The 21,876-nt window shown below is 29.4% G+C and overlaps 2 protein-coding genes across 2 annotated transcripts in view; one reads left to right on the top strand and one right to left on the bottom strand.

The window, feature by feature from the left end:
- LOC108549492 (sensory neuron membrane protein 1) overlaps window positions 1-4,484 on the top strand; it is a 10,244-nt gene extending 5,760 nt beyond the window's left edge. The window contains exons 4-9 of the mRNA XM_017902881.1: window positions 1,185-1,384; window positions 2,119-2,321; window positions 2,516-2,771; window positions 3,030-3,241; window positions 3,768-3,994; window positions 4,268-4,484. Coding sequence (XP_017758370.1) covers window positions 1,185-1,384; window positions 2,119-2,321; window positions 2,516-2,771; window positions 3,030-3,241; window positions 3,768-3,994; window positions 4,268-4,484 — 1,315 coding nt within the window. The remainder of the gene's footprint in view (window positions 1-1,184; window positions 1,385-2,118; window positions 2,322-2,515; window positions 2,772-3,029; window positions 3,242-3,767; window positions 3,995-4,267) is intronic.
- Window positions 4,485-8,041: 3,557 nt separating this feature from the next.
- LOC108549484 (G-protein coupled receptor moody) lies at window positions 8,042-19,241 on the bottom strand. Its single transcript, XM_017902873.1, has 5 exons — window positions 19,092-19,241; window positions 15,406-15,615; window positions 9,987-10,225; window positions 9,464-9,776; window positions 8,042-9,022 (listed from the first exon to the last, which is right to left on the bottom strand). The coding sequence occupies exons 2-5, from the start codon at window positions 15,613-15,615 to the stop codon at window positions 8,042-8,044; spliced, it is 1,743 nt and encodes a 580-aa protein (XP_017758362.1). The 5' UTR covers window positions 19,092-19,241.
- Between the last annotated feature and the right edge of the window lie 2,635 nt (window positions 19,242-21,876).

Here is a 21,876-nt window from a genome sequence, read left to right as displayed (position 1 = left end):
TATAATTTATAAATTATATATATGTCAATTATAGTTGAAAATATTAAAGTAGTATTCGATCAGATTTAAATATTAATTAAATAATTATGAATAGCAAATAGCGTTGAAAGCTAACTCGGAAATGCGGGACTTATGGTCGGACTTCCCTCTTCCACTGGACTTCAAAATTTATCTGTTCAACGTAACGAATCATATGGAGATCATGGGAGGCGCGACGCCGATTGTCCAGGAAGTAGGGCCATTTTTTTATGAGTGAGTCTTTATTAAATACTATTTCAATTTAAATAATTTTCTATTCCAAATAATTAATTCCTATCATAATGAACATTTAAGTACGACATTTCACGAGTAGGCAGTGTTAAGACTATCTTTCATTTAACTCACTAGCGCCATCACGGCTCATATCTGCAGCAAGATGTCTATCGTAGATATCAGGTTCAGTTTTGTATAAAATTACATTTTATTACATTACATATTATCATATTACATTATCATATTACGTTATTATTTGTTTCTATACTGTTATTTTTCTTCGTTCAAATTGAAATTCTAGAATATCAAATTTACATTTTATATTTAGAAATGTAATAAAAAGGGAATGACAAAAATTGTCTCTAATTGAAAACTGCAATTTACTTACTTTACTTACTTACTACTTTTACTACTTTACTTACTAACCTAGATAGATAATTAAAAAAACATAACTATTGAAAGTTATAGTATTCCACTCCTTAATAACTGAAACAAGAGTGTCATTCGTTTGAAAAATTTTTTATTCGTTACCAAAATGGCATCTTGGCGTTAGGAGTAAGGGAGAGTCTCTCGGTTTGCCTACTCTCCGGCTTTCGGTCATGTTGGTAAGTGATGAGCAAGCGATGCAGGAACAGCGTTGGAAGTGGGGGAAGACCGAGAAACTCTCCCCGGTAACCCTAAAATGAATTTATGGTACATTTCATAAAATTTGTATAAACTAGTGTAAGTAACAAATCATGCATAAGCAATTGGAATGACACACTAAAGCACCAAAGCTCCTATTTTTTATGCATATTTATTATTTAATTGTTTACAAAATTATACCTCAAAATCAGAGCGATATGTATTTATAACCTTGTAGTGACTTGGTACCATATTGTAGCTAAATTATTTAATGGAATTACAGTATATTAATACCTGATATTTTCCAGTGAATACAAGCAGAAGGTGGATATGGTCGATCGAGAAGAAGACGACACCTTGGAGTACAGTCTAAAATCAACTTGGTATTTTAATCCATCGAAAAGCGGCAGTTTAACGGGCGAGGAGGAAATAGTAATCCCGCATGTTCTAATTCTGAGCATAGTCAAACTCACCCTGCAGCAACAACCGGCAGCTATAGGAATCCTCAGTAAGTGTGAATCATTCCCACGACGTTAGGCTTCATTTCTTTCATCAGATCGAATGCTTCTTTATTTCGATCCAAAAGTAAAGGTCGGCTTGGCCTTAGTTGAGAATACTTAAGAATTTCTGTTATGGCTAAACGAAAGAGGGTGGAGAGAAATGTTTTACTTATACCTAGCTAACGATAAGTTACTTACTCTCGCCTTGAAAGAACGAATCAATTGATTTGCGTAACGCTTTGTTTAGCCTATTGCATATGCTTCTGTTCGTTTCTTTATAGTTTCTCACGCTTATATTGGTACACTTAATATCGATATTTACATAGTGTTGTGTGCAGTGCTTATAGACTTCTGTATTTAGATTTGAGGTATACAGTAATAAGGGAATACTTGTCATTTTTAATTATTAACCATGTTTAATTACTTTTTAATTATTAATTACTCGAGAATCATGGAAAATAGCACACAGTAGCTGATCAGATAAAATAATTATATGAAAATATAAAAATTTCATTCTCTATAAATTAGATAATGGTAAACCTTATGTAAAATCCAACAGAGTAACCAAAATGGATGATTTCTATGTAACTAATTTTTTAATTTCATTTACTTTTCCTTCTTTTATATCACCATAATATTCCTTTCTAGAATTTTAATCAGTTTATTTATTCTTCTCTATTTTGTTATGTAGGAAATAACATATCAATATTAATTTAATTAATATTAACATTCATATTTATAGATAAGGCTGTGGATAGTATTTTCAAGAAACCTAAGTCCGTCTTCGTGAGAGCGAAAGCGAGAGAAATACTTTTCGATGGTATACCGGTTGATTGTACAGTGAAGGATTTCGCTTCTACCGCCATCTGTAACGCTTTGAAAGAGAATGCCGACGCTTTAATTCCTGATGGACCGGGACGTTATTTGTTCGCTTTATTTGGCCCTGTACATACATACATTACATCATTATGATTCTATAATAATATATTTTTAAGACAATACTATATTCATAAAAATATTTTAAATTAAATTAACTCAAATTTTTCCATAAACTTTACTTGCGTTAAACAAGTCACTTGACTTTGAGTCATTTGAGTGTGACATTAATCGTGACTCTAAACATTTGTCTCATTTTTTAGAAAAATGGCACAGTCCTTCCTGACCGTATACGAGTTATGCGAGGAATAAAAAATTACAAGGACGTTGGACGAGTGACCGAAGTCAATGGAAAAACAGCATTGGATATTTGGTCCGCAGACCATTGCAACCAGTTCAATGGCACAGACTCGACAATCTTCGCGCCATTGCTCACGGAAAAAGATGATATCGTTTCCTTTTCTCCAGACATTTGTAGAAGCTTGGGTGCCCGTTTTGATCACAAAACTAAAGTCAAAGGTGAAAGCTATGTATAATACAACTATAAGTATGCTGTAGATGTATATGTAAATATATATGTTATAAAAAATAAATTTAAAATAAAATAGGTATTAGAAATGCTACTCAAAACTTCTAAGAATGTTTTTTATTTTACATATCTTGAAAAACGTTTCTTCGCTCGTTTTTTCCGATATTTCATAGTGAAACTTACATTATTATTAAATTTAAATACACTCTTTTGAATTATAAAATATTTATTTTTAATTTGTTTCACAGGTATCAATACGTTTCATTATACAGCTGATTTAGGAGATATGAGTACAAATCCCTTGGAAAAGTGTTTTTGCCCAACCCCAGAAACCTGTTTAACAAAGAACCTGCTAGATCTGACCAAATGCGTAGGTGCTCCACTTATCGCTTCTCTACCACATTTTCTTGGATCAGAAGAAAAATATTGTCAAATGGTTCAGGGACTTCATCCGAACGAGGTAGATGTTGATCTGTTTCTATTTTTAACTCGTTTCTTTGTATCTTTAAGATTTAATTCCTCCTATTTTAGTAACAAATGAATTTTGCTGTTGAACAGAGTTAACATAACAAAAATAACAAAATAAAGAAACCAAAATTTTATATAAAAAAATTTGTAAATACTTTCTTCAGACATTGTAAGTGCAGGAATGTTAGGTTATAGCTGGGTTTTCTCTTAATATGTGAAATCTTATATAAAATATAATGTAATTATATTTTATAAAGAAAAGCAAAGTAGTACAACAGTGATAATTTATTAAATATTAAATGCTCCTTTGAATTCTTAATTTCTCCCTTAAAGAGATTAATGTCCTCCTAACAATAAGATTCAACACATTTTATCTATTTCTATTTTTTATTTACTCAGTGTATGTAGTTATTTATAAAAATCTTGAGTTATAGTGTATGCTCAATTGTTATTATTTGAATACCAAAAAAAAAAAAGAAAAAGGAAAGAAAATAAATAAACCTGTTTTCCTTTCATAGGAAGATCATGGCATTGCTATGGACTTTGAACCAATGACAGCCACTCCTTTAAGCGCGCACAAGAGGCTACAATTTAATATAGCCCTTCATAAGGTGGAAAAATTCAAGTTGATGAAAAACTTCCCAGAGTGTCTGTTTCCAGTATTCTGGGTCGAGGAGGGAATACTACTCGATGACGAGTTTGTGAAAAAACTGAAAACCGTATTCAAAACAATAAGCATAGTCGGGTAAGTAATATCCTCATTTAACTTGATTTACTGCGATAAAATGAATTAATTTATCGTTCACGATTTATTTGGTTTTTGAGGAGTTTAAACCTGTGAAATTTAAGCTTTATAATATATGTAAATTTTATATTTGTATAAAATAACTGATATCAAATATTACTTTTAATCAGTCAATGGCTAAAAAGATTTTAATCTATACATATGAAATTGGATATTTTATATTTAGCCAGCAAAGAATATAAATTTTAATAACTTATAAATGTTTATTAAAAGATTCCTGAAGTGGCTGACAATAATTAGTGGGATTTGCATTAGTGCAGCAGCTGCCGCGATGTTCTTCAAGAATAAAGACAAAGGTTCACTCGATATCACAAAAGTAACACCGCATTCGCAGAACGGAAAAGGTGAAGAACAAAAAAAGTGGCCGAATCAAATGAATATCAGTACGATACAGAGTGCAGCTGTACCGCCTAATCTAGATGCGAATTAAATATTCCGTGACTTTTTTATTTTATTTAATATAATTTTATTTAATATACTTTTAATATGTCCCAGTATTTGGGATAGCGGTTAGAAGGAAAGAATGTTACTGAGTGCGGTATGAAATTAGAAAATACAATTGATAATAGGATTGTGATTCCTGTTTTGTATATGGAGGATGATTCACGTGATATTCTTTTTTTTTCTGTTTCCTTTTTTTCTTTTTCTTTCTTCGTAAGCATCATGAATTAAATTGTAGTCTTTCAGAAAGGCCAGGATTAGATAGTAAATAGTTTTCATAAACACTTATAATATAGAATATCATCATTTACATAAACAAAAAAAGTTGATTTCTTTTATATCTTCGTTTTATAATTACGTCGACTTATGCAAATAAAAAATGAAATTAGTTTGCAAAGAACTACTTTTTTAAATATAATAATGTTTATATATGAAACTTCTATTTAATCTATAAAAATTTTAATTGTATCGTAAATTTGATCTATATGGTACAACAGAACAAAAATGAAACTATGGAGTATCAATTAAACGGATCATCCTTTTAATTCCTTTAAACACACTGTATTTACATAAGATATGCGATGTATTATTAATTGCCTTATATTTTCTTAAGCTGTACCTAAGAAATATTCAAATTTGTATAGTATTGCTCTTAATTACACGAAGTAATGTCAATGAAAATTTATTTCACATCATTGCTTCTTCATTAGAAGTTGTTGCGTTAAATCATGTAGATTACTGTTTACTATTATTTTTTATTTTACTCACATTTTTTGTCATCGTTATATATATAAAGATTTAGTAAATTCCGATTAAGTAATCTTTATCAATTCAATATTCAGTTAAAATTTTATTTTATTTTTTTGCTTATTATTTAAACTGTTTAATTGATAAAAAATTGATATTTTAAAAATAAAGCTCCAATTTTATTACATGTATAAATAATTATCAGCAATACTGTATAATAAATAAATGGTCTGGTAATTGTTTATACAATATTCATATGAAATTTTATAACATAATATAATTAAAGAAAAATTTATCGAATAAAATAAAAATGATATTTACAATATTAAACAAAGTTTTTACCGTGACGATGATATAAATATTTTTGTAAATGTGACAAAAATATTACTAACGAATCTCTATGATGTTAGTATAGAATAATATTAGGAATTACTAGACCATTTTACATAAGTGTACTTATAATAACCCTTTAGGAATACTCTTAATAAGTGTACTTATAGTGATTTAAGATATATTTCACAGAAAATTTAGATCATTTTTATCTATCTTAAGAAAATTCAAACAAACGAAATACATTTCTTCATTTACTATGTACTTAAAAATGGCTCAAGTAAATTTATTGCACTGAATATAGATATAACATGTAGGTCACGAAAGAATAGATACCTGAATGATTTTGTTACATACGTACGTAAATGCAGTGTGAAACGATAACCTTATCAACCAGATATGTCTTTTATTTTATTGAAATACAGATTATACTTCTTAGATAGATCATATTTCAATCAAATATAATAATTTGTCTTTTTTATTTAATTCTGTCAAGAAATTTAATACAAAAGTCATGACTTTAAAATTAGAATTATAAAAGGGAACTATATTTCTTGGAAGGATTGAAAGTGTAAAAATATTTTTAATTTAATTTTGTTAATGATAAAAGTTTTTATTAGTGAAAAACATGAACTGAAATATTTTTAATAAAACTATTTATGTATGAACAAAAATTTGTTATTATACAATATTTTGCATTGAAATTAAATAATTGCTTTTAAAAATTTTTTGCTTTGTAAATTTACAAACATTTCTGGTAGGCAAAGTTATGATTCGACTTGTATAATATTTCTATATATTATAAGTCGCAAACGCTTTGAACATGTAATTTTTGCGGATATATCAGCACATTTGCCTATTTTTGTACAAAAATTATTAGAAATATAAATTCACTCCGTCCATTATTATAAATATTAGAATAGAAATAATTTTTTTATAATTGTTTATTTCGCAATTATTAATACCTCGTTTAATTGTAATTATATATTTATAATTATATTTACTTAAATTTGATAAATAATGCAGTATTAATGTAGCCACGTACAATTTTATAGGTAAATATTTTTAATGATTGTTTTGAAAATCTCCTACAATTCATAACATGATCAGAATTCATACATTTTTATTTTTTAGATTATAAATATTACCAGTTTGCAAATACTGTATTTGATATATGTATATTGTGCGCTGTTCAATTGTTTCTTATTATTTATCGTTAAATGTTATAATATTTTAAACTATAATTAAAATGTAAATTAAATCGTAAGAATAAATAATATTTTCTAACGAAATATATTATTTTAGTACTACTTTTCATTTATTAAATATGAGTAAATAATATAAAGGGTTCAAATTAATTAAAATTTTAAACTTAGTTACGGAAATTATTCATATTGTTGAAATATAAATCCGGAAAAATAAAAAAGAAGAAAACTGATACATTAGACATTACCACATTATCTCACAGTATAGTGATACAAAATAATATAATGCAGTCCAGGATCTTTGGTGTTTTATTCATTTATATGTGTATACATTTTATTGTTTTATAATATTGGAAGGATACTTTATACGTATTACTTTTGTAAATATTTAAAAAGGTAACATAATATTATAACGATAAAGAAGCTTAATGTATTTAACTTTCTTAATTATCTTAAGTTTCTTTTACCATTTACATTTAACATATAAGCAATATTTACTACGGAAATAAAATTTAAAGTATTTACAGAATTATTATATAATAATATGACTTAATTTTATATGCTAAATTCCCTTTATAAAAAATTATGAAGTCATATGGCGATACATCGATGCATCATTTCGGTAATAACTATATATCTAAATAGATTCAATACATATACTGACCTATCTACTATACTATCACTATACTATTTTATCATTTTCTGTAGAATAACACGCATTTAATAAATGACGGGATTAGAAAGTCAAAAATTAAGTACATATTAATAATAATACACGCTACAGTAAATATATACAGTAGCGAATATTTCATGAGTTTCATTGTTTTACTGAAAATGTTAAACTATAAATTTTAGTATACTAAATGTTAATATCAAACTTATATTAGGTTTTGATAGCATATTCATTAATAAAACGTAGTCGTTGAGCATACCTAATTTTATAATACTAAAAAGTATAAAATTTCAAATTCATATAGACAAAAATAATTTCTTTTTGAACTTAAATAATTGTTCTAATTAAACAACAAATAATATCCTTTTATCAAGTATTTATCTCGAATAATATTTTACTATATTGTTTTAGAAATTAATGATTAAAACTTTTCTTTAATTGTCAATTAATATAATCAATACTTATATGACATTTATATAAATATACAAAATTATAAAGTATCTAGAAGTCGCTTTATTTTTGTTCACTTTAACTTTCCTTTAACTTTAATCCTACGAAACCTAATATTTCAAGCAGAGAATTAAAAAGTCTTCATTCCGGTAGTTTTCTTACTGTATTGTTCACTCCAGAATCGTTTCTACAAAGCAACAAGTTCTTATAAGCACTTCTGTACTCTGAACTCATCACCACATATACCACAGGGTTTATACAAGTAGTTAAATAAATTAAGATGTATCCCGCGATATTCAGGCCCCTCCAATCAATGGCATCCTTGAAAGTCTTTGTAACTGTGATTGGTAAGTAACAAATAAGAAACGATGAAAATATCACCAGAATCATTTTCAGTAGCTTTTTATCCTTATTACTCATCCTTGGTGGGCTATCCTGATTCCTACACTTTCTAACGTGCTTAATCTTCGATTCTCTACGAACTACAGTGGGCTTTCTTTTCGTTGATCGATCAGGCGTGTTTGATCTCGAACTATCCAATCGATCGCTACCCGTTGACGTCTTCGAGTTTAATCTTTGTACCCAGAGAGCCGACTCGATGATGAACGAAGCTCGGCTGGCCATTCTCTCCAGCTTATTTCGAGCATTCGCGGAAGCTTTGTCGGTCGATTCTTTGATCTTAATCCGGTCGTTTGAGAAAACGGTTTCCGCCGTATCTAGATCATCCACATACGGTATATCGTCTATTTTTATTTCTAAACTGGGCCTCTCTTTATCGCAGATTTCGACGATTCTTTGAATCGATATTTCGTGATCGGATTGGTTAATATGTTTTTTGTCGTACTTCTTCCAATTTTTTGTCTTTATCCGTTGCATTTTTTCTTTATCTTCATCATATTCTTCATCCTCTTCTTCTTCCTTTGCTGAGCTTTGTTCCGACGAAGATTGCTCCGATAGTGATTCGTCGATCGCCGATCTTGACGGCGTACATGAGCACTTGAAATAATTTGGTGGGGTTATGGTGCGTCTCGAGGAAAAGTTTGCACATAAAACACTTGGTGCACAGCTGGAGCCCAAGACTGATAATTCTTCTTCTTGATTGTTGGGTGATATAGATCGTCTCTGGAATAAAGTACAGGTTATTATTATGCCACTTTGCTTGATCATAAACGATGCCCAGATGGATTCATCTTACATTTTAAAGTGATAAAAACTTTCTTTTTTTAATTTTTCTTCTAGTTTTATTTTTATTCAAAATTTTATGTTCACAGTAATTTGAAATACGCGCCTTTATTCAAGAAATGTGTGGGCTGGTTAAAAAGAGATGTGATTGGACGCGTGAAAGAACACAAGTGATTGGCCGATAAGAAGTGCTTGTGAAAAGAAACTGCAGTCGTAGTATAAAAGTGTAAGAGAGGAGGAGTAAAATGAAAGCAACTGGTGTAGATAGCAAGAGAATAGCAAGAGACAAGTGTAAAAAGAAAGCGCGAAGAAAAGCTTTATTGGACTTGAGTTGGAGAATATAGACTTGTTTATTTTTCTTCTTCTACTGTGTACACTTACATCATGAATGGCTTCAATAGCGTCAGTAGTAGCATTTGCGTTGCGTTTTCTACTTTTAGAGGTTGTTCTCCGAACGATATAAAAAATTCTTGCATAGCAAACAACGATTGCGATGCAAGGTATTAAAAAGGCTACGACAAAAAGGAATTCCTTTGGACTTCTATTATGTACGTCTGGAAGGATCGAACAAGAACCAATCGCAACATCTAGTCCAAAACGACCCCAATTTCCAAACCACGTAACAATGAGAACACCAAAAGCGATGATCCACGTACTCAAAATCATTGGTATTAAGTATTTTGATTTGTATAGCCTGAAAATAAAAAATATCGTTATAAAGTTTGATGAGAATTAAATTTTATATGAACCTGTACAAACGTTTCTTTAGATCGTATCTATCGGTTCCCAAACGTATATAACTTTTTTTAAATAGTAAATTTGCAAATAAAAATCATATTATTTTTTATTTTTACAATTCATTTTACTCTAAAGTAGTTTAATGTGAAATATTTAGGTTACTTACCTAGGATAAAGTCTGGGATGTCCTATCATAACATAACGGTTAATTGTAATCGCCAGTATCGTGAAAAGGCTGACTGCTACCAAGCCATATCTTAATAAAGGAAACAGCCGACATAGAAGTGCTCCATGATGCCAAGAACTATGCCAGAAGGTTGATGTAGCAAGTGGAAGATTGAAGCAACAGAACAATAAATCTGACACCGAGAGATTCATAATAAAGATTGCAGTGGCGTTTCTTATCTGAAAGTAAGAATGAAATAATAAATTAGTTATTTCTAATTTTCGATGTGTCCAATTGTAACCATTTATATATACACATATGAAAGTATCTGGTATCTGCTATCTTATTATTAAAAAACTTCATACTGTCAAATCTAATTGTGAAAATGGCATTACAAAATTATTCTAATGAAATTTGATTGAAGAAATCTATTCAATATTTTATTAAAATAGCTTTCAATTCAAGTAATATTCAACCTTGCTGTAAAAATAAAATTATGGCATGTTTGGATTAATTTGTACTATCGACATTTTAGCAATTAATTTTGTTTCATAAAAATCAGTAATTTTATTTCGTGAAAGAATAGCTTAATGAAAATTTAATCTAAAATATAAAAATTCAATTTCCTATTTGTAGATTACATCACTGCTCATTATAACAGTTGCGTGAAACTGAATACAGATACGCCAATTTGGTTGCCTAATATCAGGCAACGTTTATAGCGTTTCTCATAGTGTATACTACGTATAACACTTCGAAAGAAAATATAACCATACTAAAAAATTCGTGTATATTATTCTGAATATCCATTATTATCTTGTTCTTAACGGAATATACCACGAATCTTTGTCGAACAAATAATATAATACGAGGAAACTTTACGAAGACGAAAATCGACACAGATGGAGCTAACGTCGTAATAAAGCAAAGGTTAAAAGAATTTTCGTGAGAAGTAACAGCGAAATTGAAATTTCGCCTCGGTAAGCAAATTTTACCGTCAGGCAATGAAATACTAGAGCATTATATTTCTTCCTGGTTTAATTCTAGTTCATCGATTGCATCAACTGTCGGAATTGGCACAGGCAGGATTCGCGGAACCACCGGAACTTGGGAAAGCACAGTTCCGTGGTGTGTACACGATTTATGTACGCGATCGTTTTCAAACTTAAATTCTTAACAATGGATGCCGATCGGAAATCTCGTTTCATAAACTATGCCGACGACCTGCCGATCATTGCCTCGTATCATTATTCTTATTGCTCACAGAGGAAAAATACGACATGGATGATTAGGGAAATAAGAAGAATTACAAGTAACAGGTGAGGATAATCTAAATGAATGCAGAAAAGACAAAATAAAGGAAAATAACGAAAAAATTCTCGGAGTAAAGTATATTATGAAAAATGAATAATAGTGGAAAAAGAGGTTAGGTAAATGTTTCATTAAAATATGATTATGAGTAGAGATTTGTTACTGAGAGAAGATTTGGAAACAGTATGAGTTTTGTAGGTTAGACTGGGAGAGAAAAGAGTCATGTTTCTCTTATGATGATGATAAATGATAATTTATAATTTCATTTATGTAATCTGAATTTAAATGATGAAGTGTGATAAAATGATCCTGCGTTTACTAATTTTGATAATGATAAGAAAATAAGTATGGACGAAGATATTTTTCATAAAAAAATGTAGATATTGTAACTGAAATTTGCTATTTAAGGTTAAAAATGAAAAAATTTCAAGGTTAGTCGAGGATATACACATGATACATATGGATGGATTTGTCTTTTGTCAACTATAATGTAGTAGTAACAAAAATATTATTTCGTCTTGGAAAAACATTGATCATGAAATCACGAAAATCATAAACTTAATCTTTGAATAAAGTATTTGTTACCATTTATTATTGAAAACAGCATAATAAAATTTGTATTACTTTATGAATCTCGATTTTAATTTTAAATTCTTATTATCTCATTTTAACCATTATTTCGAAAAGAAAATTTTTGTTGTGCTACTATTTGCCTCTTCGTGATAAATATTTTCTACCTTAAACTTTTCTTCATATGATTATAGGTAAGGAAGGAAAATAATAAAAATAGGCATTTATTTTGGTGTTATCCAGATTAGAAAACCCATTCCCAGCGTGATTTTACGCATTCTAAGGAATAGAAAATTAGTGGCCATTTATCTATAAGCTGACTCATTCTTTACGTGGATGAAGTGACCATTCACTTACATAGGCGTAGGATATTAAAGAAAATTATATTTTCCAAGAAAAAGGAAGAAGTGTTTAACCAAAATATGTTCAAGAAGCAATATAATTAACGTAAAATGTAATTTTGCCCATCTCCTGGTAATAATTTATGAGCTTTATGTATTTAACTGTAGTAAATAGCATAGTAGAATTGCAATAATAATTTTTTCAAACTTATCCAGTTATACTCATCACATAAAATACCCATTAAAACACTGTTTAACAAAAAAAATAAACCATAGGAAGAAATGAGATTTTGTTACTAACATTACAAGGTTCTACTGTGCATTTGTTTATAATTCTAATTACGTAATACCTAGTTGTCAACAATTTAGTACAAAAGAAAAAGGAAAAGGATTTGTGAAAATGGAAAATCCATAAAACACGAGGGCTCTGTCTAAAGATTCGTTTCCATGTAGCAATATATTCAAACGTTTTCTAAAAACATGTTTAATTGTCGTTACAAGAACGATAACACGCATAATCTGAGGCCTTTGCACATACTGTAAATCCAGAGAACTCAAAGAAAGGAAAACGTTTATATGCGTGGCGAGAAGTTATCATGGCGTCTTATTTATCTATTACAGATAAATATCCGTATGTTTGTAAATTATACGTACATCCTGCGAATGCCCATAAATTCTATAATTTCCATCCCTGCCAAAAACATTGCGTTCCATAAACGTTCATAAATTTTGTGCTACGTATTGAGTTTCTCACAATTCGCGGACTTCCTGTAAACTTCGTAATTTTATTTTCATTGAAGCACAAAAAGTAAAACGAGGAATTACCATTCAATTACAAAATGTAAATTTTAGGTTTTCAAATTTGTTATAAATTGTAACATATATATCTATAATGATAGATATATCATTAAAAAGAGAAGAAGATATCTTATTTTGTTGCTATGATATTAAACTTCTAGCTTTACCACATTTGGATTTTAAAATAATAAAGAACAACGATTGGTCAAATGGTCACTTTTTCTATGAATTTACAAATTAAATTTGCATTTCAACAAACTTTTGACATTTGATTATTTTTTTAGACTAATTATCTTTTTATCAATATTACTATAGTTTATCCTTTATAACATTATTATACTATTATTAACATCAATTATTTAATGTAATATAGATATGTTAATAATATTATGTAATATTGATTAATGAGTATTAAGGAAAGATTAATAATGATTATATAATAAATATTAAGCGTTTAACAATGAAGCAAAATATCCGAATTTTATGCACAGTATTATCTCAGAAATGTGTTATAGAACAATTTACAACAAATTTGGAAAACATACATAATCATTTCCTGCTATAAATCATTAATATATCTTAAAGTATGATATGTCTCGTGTGAATTTATAATTCATTCACACCAGTTTATAGTAACATTTCATCTCACTTTTACTTCACTATTGTTTCAAATAAGATTCGAGGTGAACCACTTATTAAGTTGGTCTAAGACTGAATACCTCCAAGCAGAGCATACTAGAAATTCGAGCAACCACGACACGTAATGTGCTTGGTCGTAAGAAGTTCGTCATTCAGAATTTTTATCATTGTCATTCCCATGTGTGTCAGTGTTTCATCCTATGAAATTTTGTCTACCTATAAAACGAAAGGCTGTTAAAATACTGTCAAAAATATTTTTCTATCTACCAATGGAATTACCAATACAGTAACTATACAAAACTTGATACGATCACCGTGGCACACCCATGCTCTTCTTTATCTTCTTGTTATAATTCGGGAAAATTGGCGATTTTTAGATAGGTATCTAGAAAACTTCATATAAAATAAAGCATGGTAATTATAAAGAGTGTCCCAAAATTCACGCAAGATTTGAATTTTGCGCCAGTTGTGAAGTAAAATATTGTCAACGAAAAATCAAAAATAGCGTGACAGCTGACAGTTTATGGTTATTAAAATTGGAGCGTTATACGAAAGAACAACGTATCTTCATTTTTAAGCAATATTTAAATAATAATGAAGATTTGTTTGTTTTCTATTAAAATTACTGCTTGCGTGAATTTTGAGACACCCTTTATGATTAACATTAACATTGCCTATCTAAAAATCATTCCAAATGGTGTAAGTTTATTCTAAATTATGAAATATTCTTCAAAAAAATATATTAAAAATATAAAAGATTCTCGATAACTTCTAAAATATGCGTTATTTTATTATCAGATATAAAAAGTATTTTTGTGTTAATTATTATTAATATTTGAAATAAATCCAAGGAATTTTTCTTTTTCTCACAGATACTAATAATCGACTTGCCTCGCCTTAATTTGACTAAGAAAGAGGTATGATATGACATGTTAGTTAACAGCTTTTGATATATCAACGTAAAATAAACCCTGGCAGAGACAGAAGATAAGAGTAGTTAAACCATAAAGGTATGTTATATGTAGTTATATACATAAATAACATATGTTACATGATTAATATATTATTATCATTATATAATTATAATATGTATTATATATATTATTATAATAATATATCAATGTTATACAATAATACATATAATAACAGAATATTGTACAACAAATGTATTAATATTATTATTAATATTATGTATAATAACCCTTTACTGTCCTTTCTGTTTCATTCGATTCTTCTCAACTTTGATATACAGGGTGGATCTGAACACACACTTGGATCGTATTCGTTTTTAATAAGTTGTTTTTTCCTGTTCTTAGTAACACAGTTAACTCAACAAAGATCAAGTGTCATTGTCTGCTCGTTATTCTTCCACATCCTACCATTCACGACAAAATAACTTTTTATTGTTCCTCCAACGACTAAACAATTGAAGATAATCAAGTTGATCACGTTGCATGGTTCACCCTATATAAAAACATGGCTCTTTATCTTCTAATTTACTTCGACAAAAATTGATTAGAAAAGTTCGAAAGAAAGCATCAAATTTTAAGTACCATTTCCAAGTAGGTTCTTGCAAAGTACTATGAACCAATTAGGACGAAGCGTTGAATGTGATTTGGACAGCAAGAGATATGTTAAATCGTATTAATATATTAGTAGTAAGATTGAGATTGAAACGAAGATTAATTATTATTAGGATCATGATTAATACTGATTATACACGTATGAGTGATATAAATGTACGTAACTTGTATTCTAACCTTTCTAGTGCGGAAAAGGGCGATGATGGTGAGCAGATTTCCCGGAATGCCAATGAGCATGAACAGTATGCAGCAGGCGGCAGCGAAGTGTAGTAGCCATCGCGGATATCCGACGAAGAGGACCGCCGATCCTGGATCCCTGAGGACCTCCTGGATTGTCTCCTCTCTACCATTGTGACCGGTCCCGTTGCTCGCCATCCAATACTCCATCTGCGGACAGCATGGTAGACAGGTGTCGTTTTGCACAGGAGCGTAAAAACTGGAGACTTAGAGCGCATATGACGGGCGAAAATAAAATTTTTTACGAATTAAAAGAACGACTTGTTGAATGTGTTAAAAAACTGTGATGTTAAGTTTGAATATAATTATTTGTTTTTGATGGTACAATATTATATCAGACTGTTGGTAAATTTGTATCACTTAAAGTATTTTATGTTGCATTTATTTCATTTAGTAATAATTTGCGTGTAAATCAATTTTCCGTAATGTTGTTTGATATTTCTGATATTTGTTTATAATATAGATTAATTAAGTCTTTTTATACCGTGATGTGAAAAGCATGGTTTGTATGGAAAGGTGGCTAACTCGCCACTTTTGGCTTTCAGAATTAATACGCTTTAAAAATAATATATATTGGAGATAGAAACAGTATTAAAATGTGATTAAAATGGAGAAATGTTTGCTAATATATGTCGATAACAAATAAAAAATAGCAATTCATATAATAATTGTAATTAGTTAATAAATATTTGATCGAATTTATGTTAATACAATTTTGAAAACATATGAAATTTGAAACGTGTATATGTATAAGTAGATATATGAAGAATATCCTAGAAAGAAACTTACTTTTATGAAAATATATAAATGTATAATTATTATTAAATTACTATTGCTATTAGTGATTACTTTTAACGACTCTCAGTATGAATTGTATATCTATATTTGTCATACCTTTTTCTTATATTAATTAACAGAAAAAAAGATTAAAATAATATATAATTTTCTTCTTCATTTATTCATCACTTTTTCTCCATTGAGTAATTGCAATTCAATTTTCGCAAATTCTTATCGTCCCTTTCCCTATGAATAATATTCTTCAGTTAATGCACGTAGGAATGTCTAATAGCATTTAATTATCGATAGCAATTAATAAAAGCAGAACCGTTCCCATGATAGCGATGAGATCGAATGTACACCGCGTAGAATTCAACACAGGACGTTATTTGCAAAATATGCCTATTTGTTCCTGACATACCAGTTTAATTCGCACATTTTTAACTAGTTTCATTACTCGATTAGATTGTGCTAAACTGACATACGTCTATATTAAGCAGTGACATTCAGATTTTTCTTCCAATAAATTCTTAAATGTCTACTATCTAAATTAAATAAAGATTCAAACTTTTTCATCATTTCTAAATACTTTTTCAATACAGTACCTATTCTTATAGAATATATAAAATTACATTTAAAGAACCCTATAACATATTCAATTTATAATTATTATAGAATATATAAAATTACATTTAAAGAATTCTATAACATATTCAATTTACAATTAGTATAGAATATATAAAATTACAGTTAAAGAATTTCATAACATGTTCAATTTACAAGTAAACTAACTCTACCAAAGTACAACACTTTGTTTAAATTTGAATAAATAAAAGATTTAAAACAAAAAGTAAAAATTGTATAAAAATTTGTGGAATATTGTCCAAAAGGTAGTATGTGTAAATTACATAAGAAATTCAATGTTTGAAATTTATATACTTCTGGTATATTCTTCAACAAACTTTTTCCAATATCTGGATAAGATAAGAAAATTATGGTATCAAGTTATGATATCATTTTACCAACAGTAATGTCTATTCTAGTTTAAAGTTTCCAGGCTATCAGCATTAAGAAGCGGGAGGACGATTTATTCATTTATTTTTTCCCGGTCCATCGACGGTTTTGCTTTCCTTATTTCACACGCATTGAGAAAATGCAACGAGAGCTCTTCTTTTTTCTCCATGCTGGGCGTCGAAGAGGAAGAGAGAGAAATCTATTTTCGCCACTCGAGACGATAAACTCTTTCAACCGAGAGTAAACTTTGCTGGCTGATTCTATCTTCCATCGAATTTGCGTTCTTAAGGGGTCCCAAAGTCCACACGAATATTTTCGAAAATTTTAAACGAACATCGATAGAAAAAATTGTATATGAAACAGTACTTAATCATAGATAACTGATAAATTTAATGTTAAATTTGGTTGATTATAACATTCAAAATAATGAAATTGATAGTTTTCCTAGGACAGTAGAAAATTAATAACTTTCAATAACAAACCATGTAATTTTCTTTAATTTAGTGAAAATTATATTTTTTTATTATTTCTTCATATTGAACAGGTATTTCAAGCTTCTTCTTACTGGAAATCATTTCATTTTGCAATTGTTTGCTTTCTTTAGTTCTGAAATATATTCAACAAAAGCTGTATTTCATATTTTATTCTATTTTTCAATTTTTATTAAAATGCCTTGCCAATTAATTTTCTATTTACCTCGGTATTTCAATTTATAATCTATATGTTAGTTTTTATAGTAACCTTGATAAGATTAAAAATCATAGTATAGTGGAAAATATTAGTATCATGATATGGCAAGACATAGTGTACTATTTTGCATTCATTTTCCAAACAAAAGCATGAGTACTTATATCCTGTAGAATTAGTTTTAACTATTACAGATTTAAGAACAGAATCTACCCCAAATACTTAGCTTCAGTAAATTATCAGGGTGCTGAAATATATATAGAGAATAAGAAGAATGTGGTAAAACTTTATACTTAAATTTATATTGCCTTTATATAATGATTTCTAATATAAAAGCATACGTAATGTTGTTAATATTAGAACCCTATGTACTGCTTCGACGAATTACATTTCTACAAACTGATTGTATTCTACAAACTATAATCTTTCTTGTCATACAAAGATGATTAAAAAGTAATCAATAATTGTCATCCTAAATAAATAAGTAAATAAACGTTCGTAGTGAAACGATTTGCTTTCTACGTATAATAACAAATAAACGAGTTTAATTAAATGATGCAAGTAAAATAGATAATTAAGATTCCCTCTAAATTTTCTTATTGTTTCTTAATGTAAAGTTTATATGCTCATATTTTTATATATTTTCTCTGTTTTCAAAAGTTTTAGAAATACTATGGTAAATATTGCATGTAATGTTGTTTAAGTATTATAGAATGCATATGAGATTACTTAATATAATTAATAAACAAATGCTTGTGAAATTTTGAAACCAGCAAAACGAAGATTACATAAAACATTCATTATTTTCTTTAAATTACCTTCTGAAGTAATTACTATTCTTGTAAATATCCGTTCAAAGAAACGAAATCATGGTATCAAGCCATTTATTTCACTATAACATTAAGTTATTTAAATTACTCATCTTATTCGAAACTCGAAAATCGAAAACTTATGTTTTTTACCTATATGTAGATGTATAATACATTCAATCCTTACTTTTATCAAAACGATAGAAAATTTTAGCCAAAATAAACGAACAAATTCGCGTTTTATCAGATGTTTCAACTATCACGTACTCTTAGTATATACCAGCACAATCCTTCCATTCACATGGATTCTTACCTAGAATCGACAGGAAGAACGCTTACCTTCGTAAGAAGTAGACGCTGTTTGCTCTTTCATTGATGCACATCGTCTAAGGGACCTCATACGAACGCACAGGTTTTAATCGACTCATCTCGATCATGTTTTTGATCTACATCTTCTTCTTCCAGTTTTCATCTTATTAGAATCTTCCACTTAAAACCATTCATTTCGATAAAACGTTCAAACAAAATACGTTATAAATCAAGATCTGCACCTTTGTCAGTTCTTCATTCTTCCTCAATTTCGCACATATCGCTGAATTACATCTATTTTTCACCTTTGGTATCACTTTCTTCACTTTTCACAAAGAAAATCTGGAAAAATATATCGGAAACGTGTGGAAAAACATTCGAAAAACAAAATTACGAATTTAATTAGATAAAACCAATATTGAAGAAATTGATATACCGATTTACGCGATTTTAATTCCCTTGGTTTCGCCAGGAACGAAAGGAATGAAAGATATTACGAAAATAGAAATCTTGATCGAAACCCGTACCGCGGAATTCGCGAAGCGACTAACCGATCAGTTAACTGGACCACCGAATTCGCTTCAACAGATGAGTTTTCTGGATCCTAATAGAGCGCAAGCGTGGGGTTAGTGTCCTTCACCAACGAGAGAACATCTATTCTACAACAGAAAGATCTGTTTTATTAAGTTTCAAGAAACCTTCGCTAGTTTACGTAATGAAGTATACGCAAAACGAACCATGATGAGTGATTCGACACGTAATATGCAAGCGTATGCCTTTTGCTCTTTATGATATTAGGTAGCTCCTTCAAAACATCATATACAGGTCTCCCACGCAACTGGATCAAACTTTCTTAACGATGAAGAAGAATGATATAAGAAGAAAATAAAATGGAATGGGTTGAAGTAATTATTTTTATGCATCTTTGCGCATTTATGCATTTGAAGTGTAATTACACTTTTTCTTTAGATGGAACCCTATGCTTTGACTGCATTAATTAGTGTAAACTTCCCCTGTGGAAGAGTATCGAAATTTATGCAACAAATATTTAGCTGCATAGCTAAAAAATATTCCAACGATCTTCCACTGCATTAAACATACTATCCCATTTTTTTCTGAAAAAATATAAAAATCTAATAAATTGTTATAAATATAAAACACTGAGAAAATTAACAAAAATATCACTGGAAAGAAAAATTATAATATAAAGGTTGCAATATAATTAATTGTTCTTCTTCTTTTGTTATCATTGTAATGTACATTACATATTCTACAGAACCAATACTAATCTTCCACTACATTATAGATACTATCCCAATTTTTTGTCTAAAAAGTTATAAAAACCTGACAAATTGTTATAAATATAAAACACTGAGAAAATTAACAAAATAATACAGAAGAGACAAAAATTATGATATAAAAGTTACAATATAGTTAATTATTCTTCTTATGTTATCAGTGCAATATATATATATTACAGTACAAATTCTGTTCTATCTATATATATTCTACAGAACCAGATAGTGTGGATATGAATTTAACTTACTTCATTTATTATTTCACAAATAACGGAAAAGTTTTAATCCCTTTAACCTTATATTTAACTACCTTTAAATAGTGAATTAATATAATATGATATAATGGTAATTTAACTGGTATTAAAAGAAAAAAAAAAGAGTGAACTTTCAGTCAGTAAATGGTACCTATCAACGAGATTTCTTCGTGAATTACTGCGTTCTCTTTCAATCTGGAGTTGTTAACAAATCCGAAGGCGGTAAGACATCAACAGTGAAATCAGTGAACTCGTTGGACAAACGACGTTTAACGTGCCACGCTGTGGAGGCGTCGATGGTTAATAGGATACATGACGAGCCTCAGCAGCAATCGCAATTATGTTACTATAAAGTATCCGTAGATTGAAGTAAAAATTTCGCAAATTGATACTAATTTTCACCTGTGATGTACTTGTAAAACAAAAACGTCATTCAGTTTATCTGGTTTATAAGAATACATAATAAATATATAATAAATGTGTAAACTTAAAAGAATCGTAGACTCAAGATAAGAATCCAATTAAAGTAATAAAGAAACATTTTACCTTCTATTCTAATCAGGACTCTGATAATTTTATTCTCCGTTCTATACAATTAAGAAAATGTTTATTTATAGAAATCAGATTTTCCAAGCGTAAATCTTTGAGGAGAAAGAAAGTATTGTGAAGTCCTTTTAAAATTCCACGTAAATCCCATTGGTTTCAAGAGACTTCCGTTCCGCGCGACATTACAAATCACGCAATTCTTATCCGTAGGAAAGCTTCTGGATGTAGGTGTACACCACGATTACGTGCGGAGAATGATTTATAGAAACGTCGCACATCTCGCTATCCTCGATGCTTACTCTTAAAGCACCTACGCTTGATTTGAACCACGCGTTCCGTCCGCTGAAAACACGACGGTCCCTACATCCTTTTTAAAAATAATTACATTTGGTTACCAGGCTATGGTGCACCGTGCAAAGGGGGAGAAAGCAGCTGGGTACGAGCGCCCACAACGGAAGAGCAGCCACCGCGCCCCTAATAAATCGGAAGTGGCACCGTTCTCCTTTTTTTTTCTTCGTCTGCCTCCTCCTTAGCAAGGAGGAAACGCCATTTACCCGGTCACTCGATCATCCACTAGTAAATATAATTAATTAAAACGGAAGCTTGCCGTAAGAGACGACAAGTGATTTCAGGAGGGGGTTGATTTAAATCGTCTAAACTGCTACGGCTTTGTGTCAGCTTGGCTAGTTATGTTCTATTGTGTCGGGGTAATTCTCT

The sequence above is a fragment of the Eufriesea mexicana genome, unplaced genomic scaffold (assembly GCF_001483705.2).
Source record: "Eufriesea mexicana isolate 0111107269 unplaced genomic scaffold, ASM148370v2 scaffold2087, whole genome shotgun sequence".
Lineage (NCBI taxonomy): Eukaryota > Metazoa > Arthropoda > Insecta > Hymenoptera > Apidae > Eufriesea > Eufriesea mexicana.
Note: the sequence above shows the minus strand (reverse complement) of the source record. Positions and strands in the feature narration are given on the sequence as shown.

Bases quoted from the DNA above. Each gene is read 5' to 3' on its own strand.
- LOC108549484 (XM_017902873.1), bottom strand. From the start codon at position 15,615: ATGGAGTATTGGATGGCGAGCAACGGGACCGGTCACAATGGTAGAGAG. The intron at 10,226-15,405 runs GTTAGAATACAA...TCTTACTTTCAG, and splicing joins CCCTTTTCCGCACTAGAAAG to ATAAGAAACGCCACTGCAAT. The intron at 9,777-9,986 runs GTAAGTAACCTA...TTTTATTTTCAG, and splicing joins CATCCCAGACTTTATCCTAG to GCTATACAAATCAAAATACT.